The sequence below is a fragment of the Monodon monoceros genome, unplaced genomic scaffold, assembly GCF_005190385.1.
Source record: "Monodon monoceros isolate NGI ecotype Baffin Bay Population unplaced genomic scaffold, NGI_Narwhal_1 Super_Scaffold_18, whole genome shotgun sequence".
NCBI classification, from domain to species: domain Eukaryota; kingdom Metazoa; phylum Chordata; class Mammalia; order Artiodactyla; family Monodontidae; genus Monodon; species Monodon monoceros.
In genome coordinates this window covers 82,282,405-82,304,766 of record NW_021703774.1, presented here as the reverse complement: position 1 = coordinate 82,304,766, position 22,362 = coordinate 82,282,405, and the positions used below count along the sequence as shown (strand labels likewise).

At 39.8% G+C, this 22,362-nt stretch overlaps 1 protein-coding gene across 2 annotated transcripts in view; it reads right to left on the bottom strand.

The window, feature by feature from the left end:
* Positions 1 to 21,493, bottom strand: part of LOC114899090 (monocarboxylate transporter 1) — a 34,586-nt gene extending 13,093 nt beyond the window's left edge. Inside the window, exons 1-2 of one of the 2 annotated variants that reach the window (XM_029229496.1) lie at positions 21,214 to 21,493; positions 1,904 to 2,164 (exon numbers count right to left, since the gene is read on the bottom strand). In XM_029229496.1, coding sequence (XP_029085329.1) covers positions 1,904 to 2,120 — 217 coding nt within the window. In that variant the 5' untranslated portion in view covers positions 2,121 to 2,164; positions 21,214 to 21,493. Of the gene's footprint in view, positions 1 to 408; positions 559 to 1,903; positions 2,165 to 21,213 lie in introns of those variants that run through there. The other variant, XM_029229497.1, reaches the window with a different exon arrangement.
* Positions 21,494 to 22,362: the final 869 nt, after the last annotated feature.

Sequence of the window (22,362 nt, the reverse complement as noted above, 5' to 3'; positions counted from 1 at the left end):
GGAGGGAGGGAGGGAGGGAGGGAGGAAGGAAAACTTAACCCTAAACCACTCACAACTCAAAACATATTATTGGTGAGGGTGTGGCCGAAATGTACAAATTAAAGAATTAAGGCAGTTTTAAATATAATTCTTATGGGGTCATACCACCTAAGAGCCAAACAAAACAAAATAACCCATTTAGTAAAAATTATGCCACAAGGCTCTTGATATGCAATTTATCTTTCAGAGTTATTTCGGGAAGAATGGCCCCAATTAGCTATCATTAAAAATAGAGAGGGGTACAGTTTGTAGGCCTATTATAACACAAATTCAGAGAAATGTGCTAGTTATCTCTGGGTGAGGACAAAGAAGGAACTGTTTTCCCAAAAGAAAGTGTCATGTGCAATTAGCACAACTGACATCACTTACTTCTGATGCAAAATGCAAGCGGCTCTCGAGCTCTTGCTCTGAATTGCAGCACGTGAACTTCTTGTTTGTAATCAGCTTAAAGGTACACTGAGCACCTGGAGTACCTCTGGATAATATTTACGCCAATTTCTTCAAGCCATCAGTCAAAACCTGATTAGAAATCCTGGCAGATCAAGTTCAGAGCCTCCAAAATTATTGGTTCTCAGAAGCTAGAAAATGTCCAAAATCCCTTTTGATTTCTCTGGGCTCATGAAAAAAAAGTAAGTACTATAATTTAGCACTTACGTTCTTTTAAAAAGCACTTAATTTTACAATAGACAAAACAGGCATACGTTCAAAATTTTAAAGGCACAAAAAACTTACCCATTTTTCTGCAATGAGATTAAGCACTGAACTAATTTACAGACTTCAAATACTTATTCCTGTTTCATGAGATTACATTATTGTCAAGAGGATTACAAGCTTCCCTAGGGCAGGGATCAAGATCAGTGTTCTCTATCACTCACACCTAGCCTAGTGAGGACTATGTGCATACGGCTTAATAAACATTGGTTGAATCTGCCACCAGATTAGAAGCCTAAGCTAAGGTTTTACAGTTGAATTGCAGAATCTTTATACTGGGCTTTTAAAGAGCTCATGTGAAAATAATCTGAGGCACTAAATTATGATTAAAAAAGTGAAAGCTTGGCTAAATAAGCAACATGAAACCCTGTCAATCCCAAACAATAAATACACTTAACTTTCGAATCTCTGCTAACTAAGCAACTACATATTTTATTATTATGGGAGGTTTTGACTTTTACATGTTAAATTGTGTTTTGATGTTCCAAGGCAAACAAACAAACAAACCCACAGTATTTTAAATGATATTAAGGTAAGCAACGTACTCTCCACATTTCCTTCACAACATGTCAAAGAAAACAGAAAGGGAAAAAATGATAAAACTTAAGTTTAAGATGAAGCTGAAATGCTTTAGGACTAATTACATCACAAGGAACAAAACAAGGAGGATTTTATCCAGTTCTTTAATTCTAACACTATGAAAAGATTTTACCTGAGACTTTGAACTGTGCTATTGAGGTTAGCCCGATTTACTTTAATTCTCCCAACATCAATTTTTTAAAATCTTTATTTACATTTATACCTCAAGAGTCTAGCAGAGAGCAATAAGAAAAATAAGTTGTGCACATGTCATTTTTCTGAGAGTTTAAAAATTTTTTTTTCCCCCTCTGAGAGCTTTTTTAAGTTCAATGATACGGAATTGGAACAAATCCTCACAATTTCTTATTTCTGTTTCGGAATACTATAGTGCAACAAACAAAGCAAGAGTTGTCATTGTTAACAAGAATAAAAAATGTGACTCTAAACATAAAGCTCTGAGAAATACCATTTCAAAACACCTCACCGAATAAAACATTTTTTTTTAAAGTTACCTAAAACAGAGCATCTGGTTGCTTAATGAAAATTAAAACAGCAGGCCTTAGTGGGTACTTACCTCCACCATACATGACAGCCAACATGATGGAAGATATCCATGACACTTCACTGGTGGTGGCATTGAATATACCTTCAATTTCTTTGAAGAACACAGTAATAGATTTGGGAAACGCATAGGAGAAGCCGATGGAAATGAAAGCTCCAACTACCACTGCCCATCCCCAGCCTCCATCTGGGGGGGTGTATCCAACTGGACCTCCAACTGCCGGTGGCATTTTAAGTGTAGATAAATCCCAAAATGCAGTTCAAATCCAAATATCTAAATGATACAAAATTTAAATAAAATGTCAGCAATAAAACACTCCCACCTAGCATTCCCAACAACAAAGCACCCTTTACAACTAGCCCTCAAGTAACTGAACTATTTTTCAACGTTACTTGGCCAATATACATTATCTTCTAAGGACGTTATCAGAAAAAGAGACTTCAGAGACATGATATTGTCCACATTTTTTAGTAGCTTAAAGGAAAACAGCTCCTCACCATTTAAGAAACCATAACTGAAACAAATCCTTTTCAATAAATGTAGCCTTTGTATTTCAAATAAGCCTTCTTGTCTTAGCAGTTAATATAATTCCTCAAATTACTAATAACTAAATAAGTAAATAAATGTCTTATTTGACTATCTGCTTGCAAAATTCACATAACACATACGCTACAAAGTTTCAGGTTTTAATACAGGCTTTATAAGTTTTTCCCTTTTCCCATGTATTCTACAATACTGACTTTCTCTTACTAATATGCTGACTTAAAAGTAATAGGAAGGAGGTACCTGACTCACTAGATATGTAGCAATTTGCAAAATAAAAGATCATTCTGAACACATAAGAATTTCATTTAATGACCTGGAAAATTATTTCAGAAAAGTTTCCTTTTATCTAACTTCCTTGGTTAAACTCCTAAACAACGCAACTAATCAATACAGTTGAACTCACAAGTTGAACTATAATGTCAAAAGATGGTAGTTTCAAATCAAAGATTATCTATCCCGTTTTCTTGAAGCCACCTAGTACTAATGAATAGCAAGGTTAGAAAATGAAACTTCCTGTTAGATTATGAACAGGGAGAAGATGGGAATGTTTGTTTGATAGTAGCCTTACCTATTTTCTCATGAAGGTGTCCTTTAATTTATTCAAAGCCAACTTCCACCCTATACTATAACTCATCCTACAACAGTATGTTAGCATGTCCATTTCAAATTATCTCCACTCAGACTGTATTATACAATAAAATACAGGTCACAGATGACAAACTCACTCTTGGCTACAGCATTCTTTAGTCTAAAACACAAATCCTAATTTCATAGTGTAGGAGTCATCTCCTAAATATTGTTCCTTCCAATCCATCTGAACACTTCAAATATGATTTAAGACACTGGACATTGTAGGGGTGGGAAGAAGACAGTCCCAAAGGGAAGTTTCCCTAAAGGCAAGGATATAGGTTTCATCACTTCTACTCAACATTGTACTACAGTTTCTAGTCAGTTTGTGCAGGCAAGAAAAAGAAATAAAAGGCATAAAGACTAGAAAGGAAGAAGTAAAGCTGTCTTCATTCACAGAAGACATAATTGTCTATGTAGGTAATTCTAAAGGATATACAAAAAAAGGTACTAGAACTAAAAATGAACTAGATCTCAGGACACAAGACCAATAAATAGAAATCAACTCTATAAGCCAGCAAAGAACAATCAGAATTTGAAATTAAAAAAAAAAACTGAACAAAACATTTACAACAGGACCAAAAAACTGAACACGGATAAATCTGATGTGTAAGATGTGTACACTGAAAACTACAAAATATTACTGAGAAATTAAACAACTAAATAGATAACCCACCCCTATGATTTGAAAAAATCAAAATTTAGGCAAAGATTTCTGAAGGCACATGGCACCACGTTAATTAAAAAGTTTCTAAATTGGGGTTTCCCTGGTGGCGCAATGGTTAAGAATCCACCTGCCAATGTAGGGAACACGGGCTCGAGCCCTTGTCCTGGAAGATCCCGCATGCTGCAGAGCGACTAAGCCCGTGCGCCACAACTACTGAGCCTGTGCTCTAGAGCGTGTGCGCCACAACTACTGAAGCCCACGTGCCTAGAGCCCTGCTCTGCAACAAGAGAAGCCACCGCAATGAGAAGCCCACGCACTGCAATGAAGAGTAGCCCCCGCTCGCGGCAACTAGAGAAAGCCTGCGTGCAGCAACAAAGACCCAACACAGCCACACACACACACAAATAGTTTATAAATTGAATTTCAAGCTACAGATTGGGAGAAAGTATATAGAAATCATATATCCAAGAAAAGACATGTCCAGAATATAAAAAGAACTTTTATGGCTTAATAGCAAAAAGACAAACAACACAATTAAAAAATGTGCAAAAGATTTGAAAAGATACTTTACCTAAGAAGCACATGAAAAAATGCTAAAAATTGTTATTCGTTTGTGAAATATAAATTAAAATCCTAATAGAGATACTAATATATCTATTAGAATGGCCAAATTTCAGACTGATAATACCAACACTTGGTAAGGACATGAAGCAAACGGAACTCCTGTATTGCTGGTGGTAAATCAAAATGATACAGCCAAGTTGGAAAACATTTTGGCAGCTCCTTATGAAGTTAAATATATATTTAACATGTGACCCGGTCATTTCTAGGTATTATCCAAGAGAAATGAAAATATAGATCTTCACAAAGACGTATATAAGAATTCTCTAGTAGCTTTATTCATAATGGCCCAAACTGAAAACCCAAATGTCCATAAACAAATGAATGGATAAACAAATCATGGTATAGCCATACAATGGAACATTACTCAGCAATAAAAAGGATCCAACTACCAACACATGCAAGAACATGGATAAATCACAAATGCATTATGTTAAGTGAAAAAAAGCTAGACATGAGCCTACATTAAGTTCTAGGAAAGGCAAAATTATAGTACTAGAAAACAGATTGGAGGTTGGGGAGAGGAGGCTGACTGCAAAGGGGTTTCAAGAGAACTTGATTTTGGTCATGGAAATGCTCTATTATTATGGTTGTGGCAGTAATTATTCATCAAATTGTACATCTTAAATTGGCACATTTTATTGTATGTGAATCATATCTCAATACAGCTGATCAAAACAAAAAATATAATCAAGGACAGTGTCAAGGAGGATAAACTCTGGTGGCACAGGGAGATAATACAGAAGGAAAAGAAGATGGCAGGCAAATTCCTCTGTCTTGCCTATCTGGATGGTTAAAAGAAAGAATAGGAAAAGGAAGAGGACAAAGAAGAGGAGAGAAGACTCTCTTCTGAGAATTCACAACTACAGGCCTGTGTGAGCTTATGCTTGGCACGGGAACATCTGTGGGAAACCTCCATTGTTCTTCCAGAGATATATATGTTTGATTTTGCAAGCAAAGATTTCCCACAGACAAAGCTCTGCCAAGTATAAGCTGACAATCTAAATTTTCAAAACACACCAAGAATCAATTAATCATGAGTGAAATAAAACTAATCCAACGCAGCCAGAACTATAGACATTGGATATGGATACTTAAAATGATTAAAAGCATGAAACAAGGCATTAAATGAAAACACACACACACACAAAATACTATAAAAAGACTAGTTAATTTGAAACAGAACTTCTAGAAATGAAAAGTATATTCAACAAAATTAATAGGTTAACCAGCAGACGGAACATAGCTGGGAAGAAACACAGTGAACTGGAGGATGGGTTTGAAGAAAATAAAATTCAGGGAGACCTTTATTCTGAAGCTAGGAGAGAGGTTTAGAAACATGGAGTTTAGAATGGGAGGATCTGGCAAACATCTAATGGGACTTTGGAAGAAGAGAACAGAGAAAGTAGGGAAGAGAATTTTCAAGAGTTAATGGCTAAGTATATTTCAGACTTGATGAATAATATGAACTACAGTTTAAGGAAATCTAACAAGCCAGAGAAAAATCTTAAAAAAACACTATTGAGAAAACACAGATTATAAAACTAACAGATAATCACACCAACAAAACAGAATTCTCATCAGTTTTGAAAAACTCTCAGCCACCATATATTCAAATATTGATTCTTCACCATTCCCTCTTTCCACTCCTCTGAGACTCCAACTGAATGTGGGTTGTCCAGATGGAATAAGGTCCTACCTTTTCCAATATTTCTGCTTAACCCCTGTCACGAGACTCTTTCTCTCTGGGACTATGTATTCTGGAATGTTCCCTCCTTTGGGGGCCCCAGAGATTTTTACAGCCTGTGGCAGTGAACCACAGTAAGAACTGGGATAAATGAGAGGTATACTTTCCTTGTGTAGTGGATCTAAGGGCTTTTGGATAAAGCAAATTAGAAAAGGAGAAGCAGAAGACCTCAGGCCTCTATTCTCAAGAGAGATGATGTTTAGTTAAGGGTATCTGAATCTGAGAATCTGGAGAATAATTCCATTAAAAATATAACCCAGTTGAAAGAGTAAAGACCTCATCCTAGGGCATTTCACTTACCTATGATACAGGTGGGACAAAAATATTTACATGTTGAAGCTTCCTTAAATTTCTACTGGAATGAATATAAATAAAAGCTATTTAACAGCTCAGTTCTACTGAAGGAAACAATCTGGATGCTAAAATTATGTTAAACAGAATGGCTCCGGGCATTAATTTTGAGTTTTTCCTTCATCTAATTATGAAAAAAGAGAAAAAGCACTTGAAATTTTTCAACCAAAGAACCACTAAAAAGATTACTTTGCCTCAGAATGTTTGCACACACGGAGAGAGACACCCACACACAGACGGTAGAGCTGCTTAACACATCAAGCTCTGACTCCAACGGCTAATACGTGCTGGACGTGATTAAACTTTGAGCTTCGCTGCCAGCTATGATTTGTCCCAGTTAGTTACAGCAGTTACAATTTTTAGTCTCTAAGACTTGCCTCATCAAGTTAATAATACCTTATTCCATAGTATAAAACTTAGATTTAAAACTTCAAGAAGCTTTAAAAAGATTCATTAGGAAATAAAAAGTATAAGAAACAAGAGTATCCAAATTTCAAAAGAACACTTCAAAAAACCAGACGTGGATTCAACACAGTTCTGCCACCATCCAACAAATGGCTGTCCTTCCTAACTTAAAAATTCTGAGGGTACCTAACAGAAAGTATGTAATATCATTATCTAAACACACTATTTTCTTTTAAACTGACCAAATCTCAGCTATAAACAAAAGGGTTCATTCAGAAAGTAAATTATGTGAGCAGGCCCCCTGGCACAGTATTCAGAGCCCCACTGAGAAGAAGGAATACTCAAGTCCAGAGGCTAAAAGAGATTAAAGTTTAATATTTTAAACCTTACGATGTGCACAGTAGCCTTCCTATTAGCTTAGCTATTATTTTATGACTCTCTAGTATTTGCCTGAAAGCGACAGGAAGATTTTTTTAAAAAGTGATAGGGTATATACATCAACGCTACTCTCTTAGTCCCAGCTTCCCCTTCCCACCCTGTGTCCTCAAATCCGTTCTCTCTCTGCGTCTTTATTCCTGTCCTCCCACTAGGTTCATCAGTACCGTTTTTTTAGATATATATGTGCGTTATGTGCATATATGTGCGTTAGCATATGGTATTTGTTTTTCTCTTTCTGACTTACTTCACTCTGTATAACAGACTCTAAGTCCATCCACCTCATTACAAATAAGTCAATTTCGTTCCTTTTTATGGCTGAGTAATATTCCATTGTATATATGTGCCACATCTTTATCCATTCATCTGTCAATGGACACTTAGGTTGCTTCCATGTCCTGTCTATTGTAAATAGTGCTGCAATGAACATTGTGGTACATGTATCTTTTTGAATTACGGTTTTCTCAGGGTATATGCCCAGTAGTGGGGTTGCTGGGTCATATGGGGATTCTACTTTTAGTTTTTTTTTTTTAATTAATTAATTTATTTTTTGCAGTACGCGGGCCTCTCACTGCTGTGGCCTCTCCCGCCGCGGAGCACAGGCTCCAGATGCGCAGGTCCAGCAGCCATTGCCCACGGGGCCCAGCCGCTCTGCGGCACACGGGATCCTCCCGGGCCGAGGCACGAACCCACGTTCCCTGCATCGGCAGGCAGACTCCCAACCACCGTGCCACCAGAGAAGCCCTAGTTTTTTAAGGAAGCTCCATACTGTTCTCCATAGTGGCTGTATCAATTTGCATTCCCACCAACAGTGCAGGAGGGTTCCCTTTTCTCCACACCCTCTCCAGCATTTATTGTTTCTAGATTTTTTGATGATGGCCATTCTGACTAGTGTGAGATGATACCTCATTGTAGGTTTGATTTGCATTTCTCTAATGATTAGTGATGTTGAGCATCTTTTCATGTATTTGTTGGCCATCTGTATGTCTACTTTGGAGAAATGTCTGTTTAGGTCTTCTGCCAATTTTTGGATTGGGTTGTTTGGTTTTTTGATATTGGGCTGCATGAGCTGCTTGTATATTTTGAAGATTAATCCTTTGTCAGTTGCTTTGTTTGCAAATATTTTCTCCCATTCTGAGGGTTGTCTTTTGGTCTTGTTTATGGTTTCCTTTGCTGTGCAAAAGCTTTTAAGTTTCATTAGTTCCCATTTGTTTATTTTTTATTTTATTTCCATTACTCTAGGAGGTGGGTCAAAAAGGATCTTGTGGTGATTTATGTCATAGTGTTGTGCCTATGTTTTCCTCTAAGAGCTTGATAGTATCTGGCCTTACATTTAGGTCTTTAATCCATTTTGAGTTTATTTCTGTGTATGGTGTTAGGGAGTGTTCTAATTTCATTCTTTTACATGTAGCTGTCCAGTTTTCCCAGCACCACTTGTTGAAGAGGCTATCTTTTCTCCATTGTATATTCTTGCCTCCTTTGTCACTACCAAATGTAAAATAGATAGCTAGTGGGAAGCTGCTGCATAGCACAGGGAGATCAGCTTGGTGCTTTGTGACCTAGAGGGCTGGGACAGGGAGGGTGGGAGGGAGGCTCAAGAGGGAGGGGATATGGGGATATATTGTATACATATAGCTAATTCACTTTGTTGTACAGCAGAAACTAACACAACACTGTAAAGCAATAATACTCCAATAAAGGTATTTTTTAAAAAAAGAATTAAAGGAGGTACAGTGCCTGTCAAAAAAAAGAAAGTGATAAAAAACAATGGGAAACAATAAATAACCCTAACTTTTCTTAACAATGATGGTGGTGACAAGAACCACCTTCTAGGTTTTCTGATTTCTCTCCTTTTCTCATAAGTATCAGGAATTGTGCAAGTAAACATCTGGAAAACCAAAGTTGAGCTCCCTACCCCACATGCTCTGCCCCTACTCCAGAATAGTTGGAAATAGTATTAATCATGTTCTCTATACTTTTCTCCATCAACATTTAAACAAAGCCACTGTCATTTCCTAAAATGACAATGGCCAGTATGTGAACTTAAAAGAAGGAGAAAGCATCTAAAATCAATTATCTGAAAAGAATTTGTTACTAAGTGTAGACCAGTTTTAGGTTTCAAATTCACATGGAGGAAATTCCCTGGTGGTGCAGTGGTTAGGAATCCACCTGCCAGTGCAGGGGACACAGGTTCGAGCCTTGTTCCGGGAATATCCCACATGCCCCGGAGCAACTAAACCCGTGCGCCACAACTACTGAGCCTGCGCTCTAGAGCTCACGTGCCACAGCTACTGAGCCCGTGAGCCAAAATTACTGAAGCCCGCGCACCTAGAGCCCATGCTCTGTAACAGAGAAGCCACCCGCAATGAGAAGCCTGCGCACCACAACGAAGAGTAGTCCCCGGTCGCCGCAACGAGAGAAAGCCCGAGCACAGCAATGAAGACCCAATGCAGCCAAAAATAAATAAATAAATTTTTAAAAACCTCACATGGACACATTCAAATCCAGAAAGGCTGATTTACTGAAGCTATTGGTGCTGAAGCAGCTAATTTACTGCTCTTTATAACTGGCCTTAGTCCAGCTTCATGGCTTTCAGAACCACTTACCCCAAAGTAAATCACATGATTCAAGGTCTAGGAAAATTCCTTCTTTTGCCTTCTTTTCCATTTTGAAATTGAATAAAATGAAGAAAACAAAAAACAATTAAAAAAAAAATCCACAAACAAGCAGAAGGTACTAATGAAAATGAGACAGGAGGGAAGGTGGCAGGGCACAACCTTTTTTTTTTTTTGCTGTAAGATCTAAGTTTCCTGACCAAGGATCAAACCTGGGTACTGGCAGTGAAAGCCCTGAGTCCTAACCACTAGACCACCAGGGAATTCCCAAGGCACAACTTTTAAAAGAATGTCATAGCCATTCAGGACAAAAACTGATTAGGCCCAAGATGGCAGAAGATTCAACTTCCAGTGGGCCTGGAGAATCATTATACGCTCACTGTAACACATTAGCACATGCTACATGACACACCCACAGGCACCATGACAGTTCCAAGGCCGACCATAAAAGGCCAAAAAATGGGCAGTGGCCCAATTCCTGGGAATCCCTGCCCCTTCCCACCCAAATAATTGGAATAATCAATCCTCCCACTGGTTAGCCTATGACATTACCCAGTCCATAAAAACTAACAACCCCATAACCCAGGGCTGCTCTCACCTTCTGAGATGGCCCACGCTCTGTGGAATGTGTTGTAGAGTGCATATCTCCCAGGGCTGCTGTTGCCTTTTGAGATGGACCACATTCTGTCTATGGAATGTGTGTCTCCCAGGGCTTCTCACCTTCTGAGATGGCCCACACTCTGTCTACGGAGTGTGTATCTCCTTAAATAAATCTGCTTTCCTACTTAGTTCTGGAGCAGAGCCTCTTGCCTGCCTGCTTGTGTCCTTCCAAGCATTCTATATTTAATAAATCTACTTCTTGCCTATCGCTTTGCCTCTCGCTGAATTCCTTCTGCACTGAAACATAAAAAACCTCAGCTTCATTAAGTCCTGGGACCAGGTGCGTGGTTTCAGTTGAGAGACTGTGGATTTGAGTACCCTCCTGAGCCAGAGCTTGTGGGTTCAAGTCACAGCTGAGAGGTACGATCGGGTTCGAGGCCCAATCTGAGGTGTGCAGTTTCCGAAGGAGAAATATAACTACTCTAACTGGTTAGGCAAACACTCGGCAGTTTTGAAATGCATGATTCTGATCAAATGGCATATGAAGAACTTAAAGAAATGTAAACTTGGAGTAAAAAAAAAAAAAAAAAAGAAAAAAAAGAAAAAAATCACCTATTGTTGCACATATGGGTTATTATTATTATTATTTTGCGGTACGCGGGCCTCTCGCTGTTGTGGCCTCTCCCGTTGCAGAGCACAGGCTCCAGACGCGCAGGCTCAGCAGCCATGGCTCACGGGTCCAGCCGCTCCGCGGTATGTGGGATCTTCCCGGACCCGGGCACGAACCCATGTCACCTGCATCGGCAGGCGGACTCTCAACCACTGCGCCACCAGGGAAGCCCTACTTTTTTTTCTTCTATAAAAACTACCACGGTGGGACTTCCTGGGCAGTCCAGTGGTTAAGATCTTGCCTTCCAATGTGGGGGTGTGTGGGTTCAATCCCTGGTCAGTGAGCTAAAATCCCACATTCCTCACGGTCAGAAAACAAAACATAAAACGGAAGCAATATTGTAACAAATTCAATAAAGACTTTAAAAATGGTCCACATCAAAAAAAAGCTACTGCGGTGAACTAGAAATTTAGGACAGATTTTTAGATATGGAATTTCTGCAAAATTCAAAGGCTTTTGATTCATATTGTAAAAAATAAAAAGAGCCTATTTTTCCTCTTTCATTGTATTTTGTGGCAAAAACACTTTAAACTAAGAATCATACCAATATTCAGAACTCTGAGAACAGTGTATGTCAACAATGGTAAGGTTTATTTTAATACAGACAATAACATTACATTTTTTCCTACATTAAAAAGCAGCTAATAGGGCTTCCCTGGTGGCGCAGTGGTTGAGAGCCCGCCTGCTGATGCAGGGGACACGGGTTTGTGCCCCGGTCCGGGAAGAACCCACATGCCGCAGAGCGGCTGGGCCCGTGAGCCATGGCCGCTGGGCCTGCGCGTCCGGAGCCTGTGCTCTGTAATGGGAGAGGCCACAACAGTGAGAGGCCAGCATGCCGCAAAAAAAAAAAAAAAGCAGCTAATACTCCAATATAACAAGTCTGTGGATTATTTAGGTCTAAGCATTAATTTAAATCCTTGGGTAAAAGGTGGACACCTAGTCAAAGAAGTGGTAAATTCATTTTTACTTTTCACTGCAAATCCCTAACTTCCAGGGCACTATCCCACCTCAGTGTGTGTGGTTAGGCACTTAGGCTACCCTCAAAGTCACACAACAGAGAAGCTAAAGTACTGTACATCTGTAATAGATTTTAGGAAATAGTAGCATAATTAACTAAAACAAAAACCATGAGATCAAGTTAGTTTAAGTGCTCTTTAACACTGGGGCTTACATATGGGGATAAGGAGGCAAATGAAGATGTCCAAAGATTAGAAAATAACTTCTATGGGGGAATTCCCTGGTGGTCCAGTGGTTAGGACTAGGTGCTTTCACTGTTATGGCCTGGGTTCAATCCCTGGCCGGGGAACTAAGATCCCACAAGCCATGCTGTGCGGCCTAAACAGACAAACAAACAAACAAACAAAGTTGTTTGCTCATTAAAAAAAAGTAACTTCTATGGATATTTCAAAGCTTTTTTTAAAAATTGGAGTATAGTTGCTTTATCAAAGCTTTAAGAAGTTAGTAGAACCAATTCTTTATTACATCAGACACAACTAAAATGTATACTTACAAGAGGCACCAATGCTTTAGGATACCTTAGTGTTAAAGATCAATTCAGAAACTAACAAAAGCAAAAACAGTATAATTTTCTTCCAAATCCACATATTGATGTGACACAAGCATTTAGTAATTTGCAAAAATGAAATTATTTTTTCATTAACTGACAATACCATAATTATAAATTTATCTAATGCTAAGATTCTGTTCCAGCCCCCAATATCACTATTGTTTTTCTGAATATACCTTGCCACATGGAATTAATCCCCTCCATGACATTTTAACTCAATGCTTCTTGGGTAGGATTCTGAAAACTCTAAGATAATAAGTTGCATATTTGTTTCTTCCTTTGTAAGTAACTATTCCCTAATTAGCTTAGGTGTGTGCTTTTAGATCATGAATTAAGGACAGAGGCTATTGTTTCAACAACAACAACAACAAGCTAGGGAATTCCCTGACAGTCCATTGGCTAGGACCCCATGCTTTCACTGCAGTGGGCCGGGGTTCGATCCCTGGTCAGGAACTATGATCCCACAAGCTGTGCGGGGAGGCCAAAAAAAAGTAACAACCAACTAACCCCTCCCCCATGACCAAATGTTAGGATTCAAAGAATCTGACTCTCCCAGTTTTTGAGAAGTGTGGAAAAATATGAAACAAGAAAAAACCCTCCAGTGATGTTAAGCTTTCTGGAACTCTAAGAAACACAGGCAGAAAGGTATTTTGTTTTGTTTTGCTTAAATAAAAGAAAAAAAATTATGGAATACAACTTTTGGCACAGAACTTATCTGATCAGTATCACTTTCTGAGTTATTACTACACCAGCAGATTTTGCCTTCTTTAATGCTTCATTTTTGCCTGATTCTAGCAGATTAAAAAACTAGCTGTTGTCCATGTTGAGACCAAGTCCTGTTCCCTTTCACATGTTAATTTATTTCTTGCTTGGGAAAGAGTTTCCAAATGTAAAACCATTTCAAATTTATATAAAACATAAGAATGTGAGCAGTAGTGAATGAAGAAAGGGAAGTTGGAGGCTGTGTCCTCCAAAAGCAGGTTTTCCTTGGCAGAATTCCAGGCTGTATTTTGGAATACCTGTAATATGTTGTTTTCTACAGCAATGCAAATATATATTCAACAAATTAAGAGCTAAGTGGGCCATTTCAATTTATTAATATATGACCTACCATTTCAATTCATTAATATATGACCTATCCTCTTCCAAAATCTAAAGAAGAAATATAATAGGCTGAATTAAAATTACAAATAGATGTGATATCAAAACTGTGTCACTTATGTTACTTTGAATATAAATCAATACTTGAATATAATTGGTGGTATTTCAGTTAGAATCTACTTCACTACCTATTCTGAAGCTTAATGGGGAGATTTACAATTCATTAAAAGGCAAACAACAAAGAAAGCTTTTCCTTTTCTTGCAAAAGGCTAAGTTGAACTCAGAAAAAATTAACACTATACTTAGTTTCACATGAAAAACTTTTAAGTTTTGAAGACTAGAGGCAACATAGTAATATGCTGACATTTCATTTCAAAGCTTAATTCTCCTCCTAAAAGTTTCAAACCATATTTTTAAATATATATTTTTTCATCCTTTTCTAGTAATTTCTTATACACATAATTGTTTAATAAATATCCTTTGAATGAGCCTGAACTTCATTATTATGCTACCTTTGACCCTCATTATCTCAAAGAACTAAGTTGTTTTGTTTTCTTGTTTGTTTTATTAGTAATAGACAAACCACAAAAGAGTAAGTATTAAAACTGAGTACTGTTTGTCTGGCATTAAAGCATTATCCACCATTCTCAAATGTTTACTTGCAAAGCTTTTTAAGAATAGAGACTAAAGATATATCAAAAAGAAGTCGGCATTATTACCTCAAAATATACTGTAATTAAACTTAGCCTTTTTAATTGCTGACTATATAAATCTGTGTTCGCGTTAAGATAATAATCAGTTCCTTTATTAGAAATACATAAGTTTCAGGGGCTTCCCTGGTGGCGCAGTGCTTGAGAATCCGCCTGCCAATGCAGGGGACACGGGTTCGAGCCCTGGTCCGGGAAGATCCCACATACCGTGGAGCAAATAAGCCCCTGCGCCACTACTGAGCCTGTGCGCTCTAGAGCCTGTAAGCCACAACTACCAAGCTCACACTCCTAGAGCCCTTGCTCTGCAACGAGAAGCCACCGCAATGAGAAGCTCGCACTCGGCAACGAAGAGTAGCCCCCGCTCGCCCCAACTAGAGAAAAAGCCTGCGCGCAGCAATGAAGACCCAACGCATCCAATAAATAAATAAATAAACAAATAAATGTATATATCTATATAAAAAATACGTAAGTTTCAAATGAATGTTTTACTTTCCTGGAAACAGGTAATTTGTTAAACCACTCCTCTTCCCTCTAGTACATCAAGTAAGTTGTTCTCTAGCTAATACAGTAAATACAAATAACATCATTACACAATCACAATAGATAGTAAGTGTAATAATAATAGTAAGTGTATTTCTAACCTACAGAGTAGGTATTTCAAACCTGAGATTCATCAACATCTTTAGGGGTTCCTCCAGTTGAGCAAAATAAAGGCCTGAATCTAATATAGTGAGCTGCTGAAGACAAGATTTGAAGCAATTTTAAGCACATTTGCTGAAGCACCCAAAAGAGGGCAAGAAAATCCAAGTCAATGACGACATGCTTTATCCTATTTAAGTTATGGCCCTTAAAATAGAACTCCTTTGGAAACAGTAATTTTAAACATATACTTCCTAAATACAAGGGAAAATTATTCTGCCTTAATTTGTGAAAATCATTTTACTCTCCCTTAGCATATACACAAGCATTTTGTTCCCTCTCATTTGTGAGGTCAGAATTTATGATTTAGTACATAAAAGTCAAGGGCCAAAAAATTTACATAACTGTGACATCATGAGTTGTGTGCTGTGTTGCATCACAGGTTCTAGCTAACTTTACTCTCACAGAGGAACAGAACTACAGGAATTAGGAGCAGCAGTTCTTAGCTTTTTTGGTGCCACAGATTCCTTTAGCAGTGTGATAAAACCTATGAAGCCTTTATCAGAATGTTTTTAAATGTATACAAAGGTATTATTGTCAAAACATTTAAAATTGGATATAATAATGTGATTTTTAAAGTACGAAATTAGATAAGATCTAGCAGTGGGTCTAATAACCACAGTAATTTCAAAGTAGTGATGAATTTGAACAATTTCAAGATAGCTGCAGCCGCTGTATCATGACACGAAAATATGTGATTTCCATTGGTGACAAAGTCACAGGTACTGCCAATACTACTATGGTTTGTTGCCTGCATTCATAGTTGAAATAAATTCTAAATTTTAGAGGTTAATGAAAAGATGTAATTTTTTCCCCAACCAAGTTCACAGACTCCCTGAATTCCATCCAACATGGAGTATCAATCTGCAGATCCCAGCTTAAAACCTCTGATTGGGGAACAAAAGAGAAAGTTAATAAAGTAAAAACTTAGCTTTCATTCTCAAAAGCTCAATAAGACAATTTACAAAAGATCTGTTAAGCTCTATTATTATCCAAGATAGTTTAACACACCAGAACTGTACCATCAGGCCTTCACTCAATAGTCTTCCGAAGATTTATATAAGAGCAAAATCACAGGGAAGAAATATTTTTCAACAAATAATCAAATATGCAGCTTACAATGCCTGTATATTTTGAGGAATTTCTCCTTTATATGAAGGCTAAATCACTGTAATCAAATCGGATTCAACATTATGAGTAGTTGTGATCAGCAATAGGGGAGTGTGGACAACCAAAGGAGCTGGATCCTACTGTTTCTGCATAAAAGGTCAGTAGCAGTCTTCAATGGCTTAGCCCATGCAGCCAGTCACACTGTCCTGGATGTGAACTCATGTAGCTATTGTGTATACTGTGGTCCCAGGAGAGAAATCACCATTTCTATAAGATCATTATTGCTCTTTTAATCACTTGTCTGCAAGACACTATGGCTCAAACAGGTCACCTACACTAGTCTTCCTGCCATAAATCCATTATAAAATGGATCCAACCAAAAACAGAGAGGGAGAAAGAGGTGGGGGGAAGGAGAAGGGGAAGGGAAAGGGTAAGAGGAGGAAGAGGAGGGAGAAGAGGGAGATGAGAGAGAGGGAGAGGTAAAAGAAAAAACTTAGAGGAAAAAAGCATGGAGAAAAATTTGTCAGGGCAAATTAAAGGATGAGTAACATACAACTTAAAAGGCCACTGTACCAATCTAATAATGACAGCAGCCTAAATTAGGTAGCAGTAATAAGAATGAAAAAGGGGAGTAGAATGGGGTGGGAAGGAGTGGACACAAGACACCAAAGGGGAGAAGGGGCTGGCACTTAATTGCATTTGGTAGAGTGGGGGCCCACTGGAGAACTATTAAAATGACTCAGATTTTAAGTTTGGCTACCTGGAGTAGTCAATCCCTGTCCTCAAGGAATTTAAAATCTGTAATCTGGTTACAGCTAGAGATTTAGATTTGGTTAGGGAGTGATTCTACCAGAAATTCCCCCAAAGCTATGGGAACAGATAAACTCTTCAAGAAAGAACAAAGACCAAAAGAATCCCTACCAATTTAAGAACAGAAATTCTAAATATCCCAAATACTAAAAGCTATTCGAAACATTAACATCAAGTGCTAAAAAACAACCTAACAAAATATGTACTGGCTTTTTAAAGAGGATGTACCTTGTTACATTGAAATACATTTCTCCACAAAGAAAGTGTTGTGATCATATATGATACTGTATTAAAGCACACAAACTTTTAACTTGTCCTTCCTATTCCAACTACCTCTCTTTTATACAGGTATTCTAGCTAATCAATTACGAAGGAATGTTAGAATTAAAGGCACAATTAAATTATTGCCATTTGCAAACCACTAATGAAATAACGGAACTAGGCCATCAGTATAGCAGAATGAGGGACAACCAAACATCATATGCCTCCTGATGGAAAAACATACACCACCACCTATGAATTATATTTGCCCTCTCCACCACACCATGTCTCCTCTCAGAAATCCCACCTCAATCTATCTACAAATTTACAGAAAATACGAGGGATAGGAGAACATGTTAAACCTATACCAGAGGGACATTCAACAAAATCCAGAATGAGGGAAACTGCAGAAAAAATAACCCGGTTCCATCAACAAATAACTTACGAGGAAAATAAGAGAGAAAAGGGGAACCTGTAGTTTAAAAGACATACCAACCAAATGTAATTTGGATCCCAATCAAACAGACCACTTACTTTGAAACAATTTAGGAAAATTTGAATACTGCCTGGTTATTTGGTGATGTTAATGCTTAAAGGTGGGATAATGGTATTGTGGTTATGGTTTTTTAAGAGTCATATCTTCTAGAGATACACTGAAATATTTACAGACGAAATGCATATCTATGTTTTGCTTCACAATAATCCAGTAGGGGGCAGCAGGGAGTAAGTAGGAGTATAGATGAAACAGTAATGGCTGTTTGAAACTTCAATTGGTTTTGAAACTTTCCATAATAAATTATTTAGAAGGGAAAAAAATTACTATCAATAACAGCAAAAACACAGAAAGGACAAGAATGGATTTCAGTCTTGTTTCCAACCCTTAGAAGTTGAACAGCCCTGGGCTAGTCACACAACCTCTTAATGTCCACGTTGGTTAAATGGAGAAAAATAATAAACTCATTTGCTCAAGCTAGAAACCTGGGAGATATTTTTAACTTCTCTGGCTTCCCCTGTCTCCCACATCTGGTCTATCACTGAATCCTGTCTGTTCCCCTCTCTCTTCCATCTTCCCACTACTGTCCATCTTGTCCATCACTGTGGTCTCACAAAACTCCAACAGCCTCCCTCCAACCTGTTCTCCACTTTGTATCCAGAGTGATATTCCTAAAATTCAAAATCTGATCATGCTATTCCCAGCCCCATTTAAAACCATTAAACTGCTTCATTTAGCTTCAAGACCGGAGCACTTCCTTAAGTTTTTTTTTACCTAGTTCCTTCCCTATTTCCTTAAGATGACTAATAAGGCCTTTCATTATCTGATATTGTCTACTTCCATCTTTCTCCATTCTCTCTGCTCCCTCTTCATGCTTTAGCTTTGGTGAAATTCTATACGTTTTTCTAATGTACCCTGTACTGATTGTAGCTTTAGTACTCATGTCTGTAATGCTCTTTCCACTATCACTCCCTGGCCTAGCTAGCTCCTATTCATCCTTCAATTCTCGGGTTAAATAGCATTTCCTCGGAGAGGCCTACCTTTGCTTCTATACTAAATTGGGAGTTTTCTCACACCTACATAATACAGTATTTGTTCCCAAAGGAACCTGTACTTCCTCGATCATATACTCAATACTTGTTTGTAAAGAGTACTTGTTCTGGTAATTATACATTTGTTTTCCAGTTACACCATAAACTCTGGGAGTGACAGGGCTGGAACTTGTTCATTGCTGAATCCTAGCTCTCTCTGAATCCTAGTGCCTGGCAGCCAATAATAAATCAAATCAAACCTCGTCCTCTAACAAAATGAGATTGGCCATGTAGGCATTTACAGGGACCTAAATCCTGCATAGGCATGCATATTATGAAGTGGATGTAAAATATAGTGGGAATGAAGGACGTAAGAAGTTAGGAAGTTATTATTCAAAATAACTGTTTTTTGGCATGAGATAATTCATATCTATATTTATAATTTTAGAGAACACACAGGAGCGCCGAACTCACTAAATGGGAGTCAAAAGACACATCATCTCCACCCAACCATTAAAAAGTTTTCAGAACTAAGATGAGAAGTCACTTACCCTCTCCAACCTTAGCTTCCTAATCTATAAAATAAGGGAAACTGACTAGCTGGTCATTAACATCTTTTCCAGAGTTATAGGCATTAATATTTAAAAGGCTAAAAATATGTAAACTATTGAAACACTGATCAGTTGGTTCATCCTATGGTGGCATGATCCTTTTTCCTTTTTAATCTGTTTAAGTATGCTATAGCCTATTATGTTAAGCTTACAACTAAACCTTTGAACCTATTCAGCTATAAAGATCTCAGGTAATGCTCCCCAGACCATTAACTTGCATTTTTAACAAGGATCACTGCAATCCAATGAAAGAACAGCATCTATCTAATCCCTGAATTACTGAAGTGCAACTTTTAATACTTACCCAATACTTGTTTTAAGGGCTAGATTTCTTAAATTCTTTATTATATCTATGGCAATTTGAAGGCAAAATTATACCCTACGGTATAAAAGTCGGATTTATAGGTATACTTAGTGCCTAACTAAAAAACTACACTAAAATACATACTCTCTGCATCACCTCACTGGTCTGGTAGCTGACATCAAAACTGCTTATTAATGGCTAATTCCTACTTACACTCTTTCAAACTCTCACACAATTCGGAGTTCACCCTATCACTACATTCCTCTAGTAACTATACCCACATTTGTTTTATCAGGGCACTGAAGTGTACACATTTTATTTCGAAACCAGAATAATTTTTGAAAAAAAAATTCAAAACTAGTTCTGACAAATAAAGTAGCTTGTCAACGTTTTACTGTTACCAGTAGATGCCTAGTTTATAAGCAAACTGGAAACTCGACTAAAGTAGTAACGTTTGTTTTGGGGGGAGTAATGTTTGTTTTTTTGATTAAGATTAATTACAAACTAGTTTTGGCAACTAACTGCTTGTCGCACCAAATAAGTCATGACAAATAAATGAAATGTTAAAACGCACGTGGAAAAAGAGGATGTATTTGGAACAAAAAGCGTGCATCAGACCAAGTGTAACGCTATGCTTCAGATTCCTCCCGACAGGGCCGCCTTAAAGCCCCAGAGCGAGGGCGCTGCGGCGGACGTTCGGTAGCTACAGGTTGAATGACAAAGAGTTCCCGTCAGCACCACTCCGGGCGTCTGCCAGTTGCAACGTCCCCTCCTCAAAGTCCTCTCAGACACTGCAGTCACGCCTAGGCTGCGGGGACTGCAGCTCCCTCAGGCCACTACCGCCAAGTCGCCAGGTGGGACAAGGATTGGCTGGCCGAGGAGGTTGGGGCGGGTGTGCCACGAGTCCAAAATAACTCCCGCCCCGAGTACCGGGAGAAAGCCGCCAGCAGTCTGGAGGCACCACGTGAATCGGCCTCACGTCGACCCTTTCCCAGATCAAAAGCATCTCCGGAGCAGCCTACTTAACACTAGAGGAGAAGCGACTTCCCCAAGGTCACCGTTAGCTCGACCCCACTCCTCGACCAGGCCGGTGGCCCGCACCTGACAACGGGGCTGCAGCTCTGCTGGGAAAAGCGCTGTCCCCAGTGCCTCAGGGTCTCCTTCACCAACGCTGCGCTCCGAGGCCACGTGGCTGCTGCGGCCAAGATGCCCCCGCCCGGCCGCCCCCCCTCCCCCGGAGCCCAAGCCCTCCACTCCCCCGAGGCTCCCTCAGACCCAGCCGAGGAAGCAAGGGCACCGCGGGGTCCCGGCCGAACGTGCGGCCACCAGTTACCAACTAACCGTTATGCGCGGCTCGCGGCGCCGAGCGTGAACGTGACGCCGCGGCGCGGCTGGAGTCCCGCAGGGCCCAGGGTCCAGGTAGCGTCTTTCACCGGCTGCCTCGTCTGCTCGCCCGGGAACCCACGCAACCGAGTAGTCACGTCGCAGCTCGCCAGCACTTTGTCGGGCCGGGCCAGCGAGGCTGCTTTATAACTGGCCGGGGCCGGAGCATGCGCACAGGGGGCGGAGTCGGCCCTCCCGGCCACCGCCCCCTCCCCCCTACACTCACACCCGAACCGCAACTCGCGCCTCCACAGCTCTCAGGCGCGCGCCCGCTCACTCTCTCGCGCGCGCTGGCGCCCCCTCCCCGCCACGTGACCGGCGGCCCGACAGGACCCGAAAGCTGCGCCCCGCTATGCAACGCCGACCGCGTTGCCGCACTGCTGTGGGGGACTCGCCCTTTCGGCCAGCCGTCGGAGGACCTCAGGGTGACCTACTCGCATCTGGGACACCAACGTCGATCTCGCCCTCGGTCTCTGCCAGAGAAAAGGGGAAAACCGATAAGGACGGATGGGGCGTGTCCCCCGGCTCCTGACTCAGGTGTGGAGGGGGAGATGGGCGCGCGGAAGAGCGGGGAAGTGACTGGAAGTGGGGGACTGGGCGGGGTTTGAGTGGACGCGGGTGCACCTCCGACCCGGGAAGAGGCCGAGGGCTAGAGGTTAAGAGCGTGGGCTGTGGGCTCGCAGCTTGAGTTCTGTGACCTCGGGGAAGTCACTCAAACCCTCAGGGCCTGTTTCCTGCTCCCTAAAATGGCAACAATAGTAGAAGCGACCTCAGAAGGGCTTTTGGTGGTTTTGAGAGAATTTATGGAACCTTCTTCCTCCAGAGCCTGGTCTGTAGCATTTGGTGAATGGTGGGTATAAAAGGCAGAAGTTGGGAGAGAAGAGCACGTCTGACGGTGGCGACACTGGTCCCAAGGGAGGGTCTGTGTGTCGGAAATATGAAGAAATGAGACTGCAGAGAGGCCAACTTTTTATGGACGCTGAGGATTTGGGACAAAATATAATTATAGCTCACAGTTCTGAAGGGCCGATTGTATTCTTAGCAGTTCACCTGAACTATCCTCACAACCCTATGGTGGTGTTGAAGTGATCAAATTAAATAATCCTG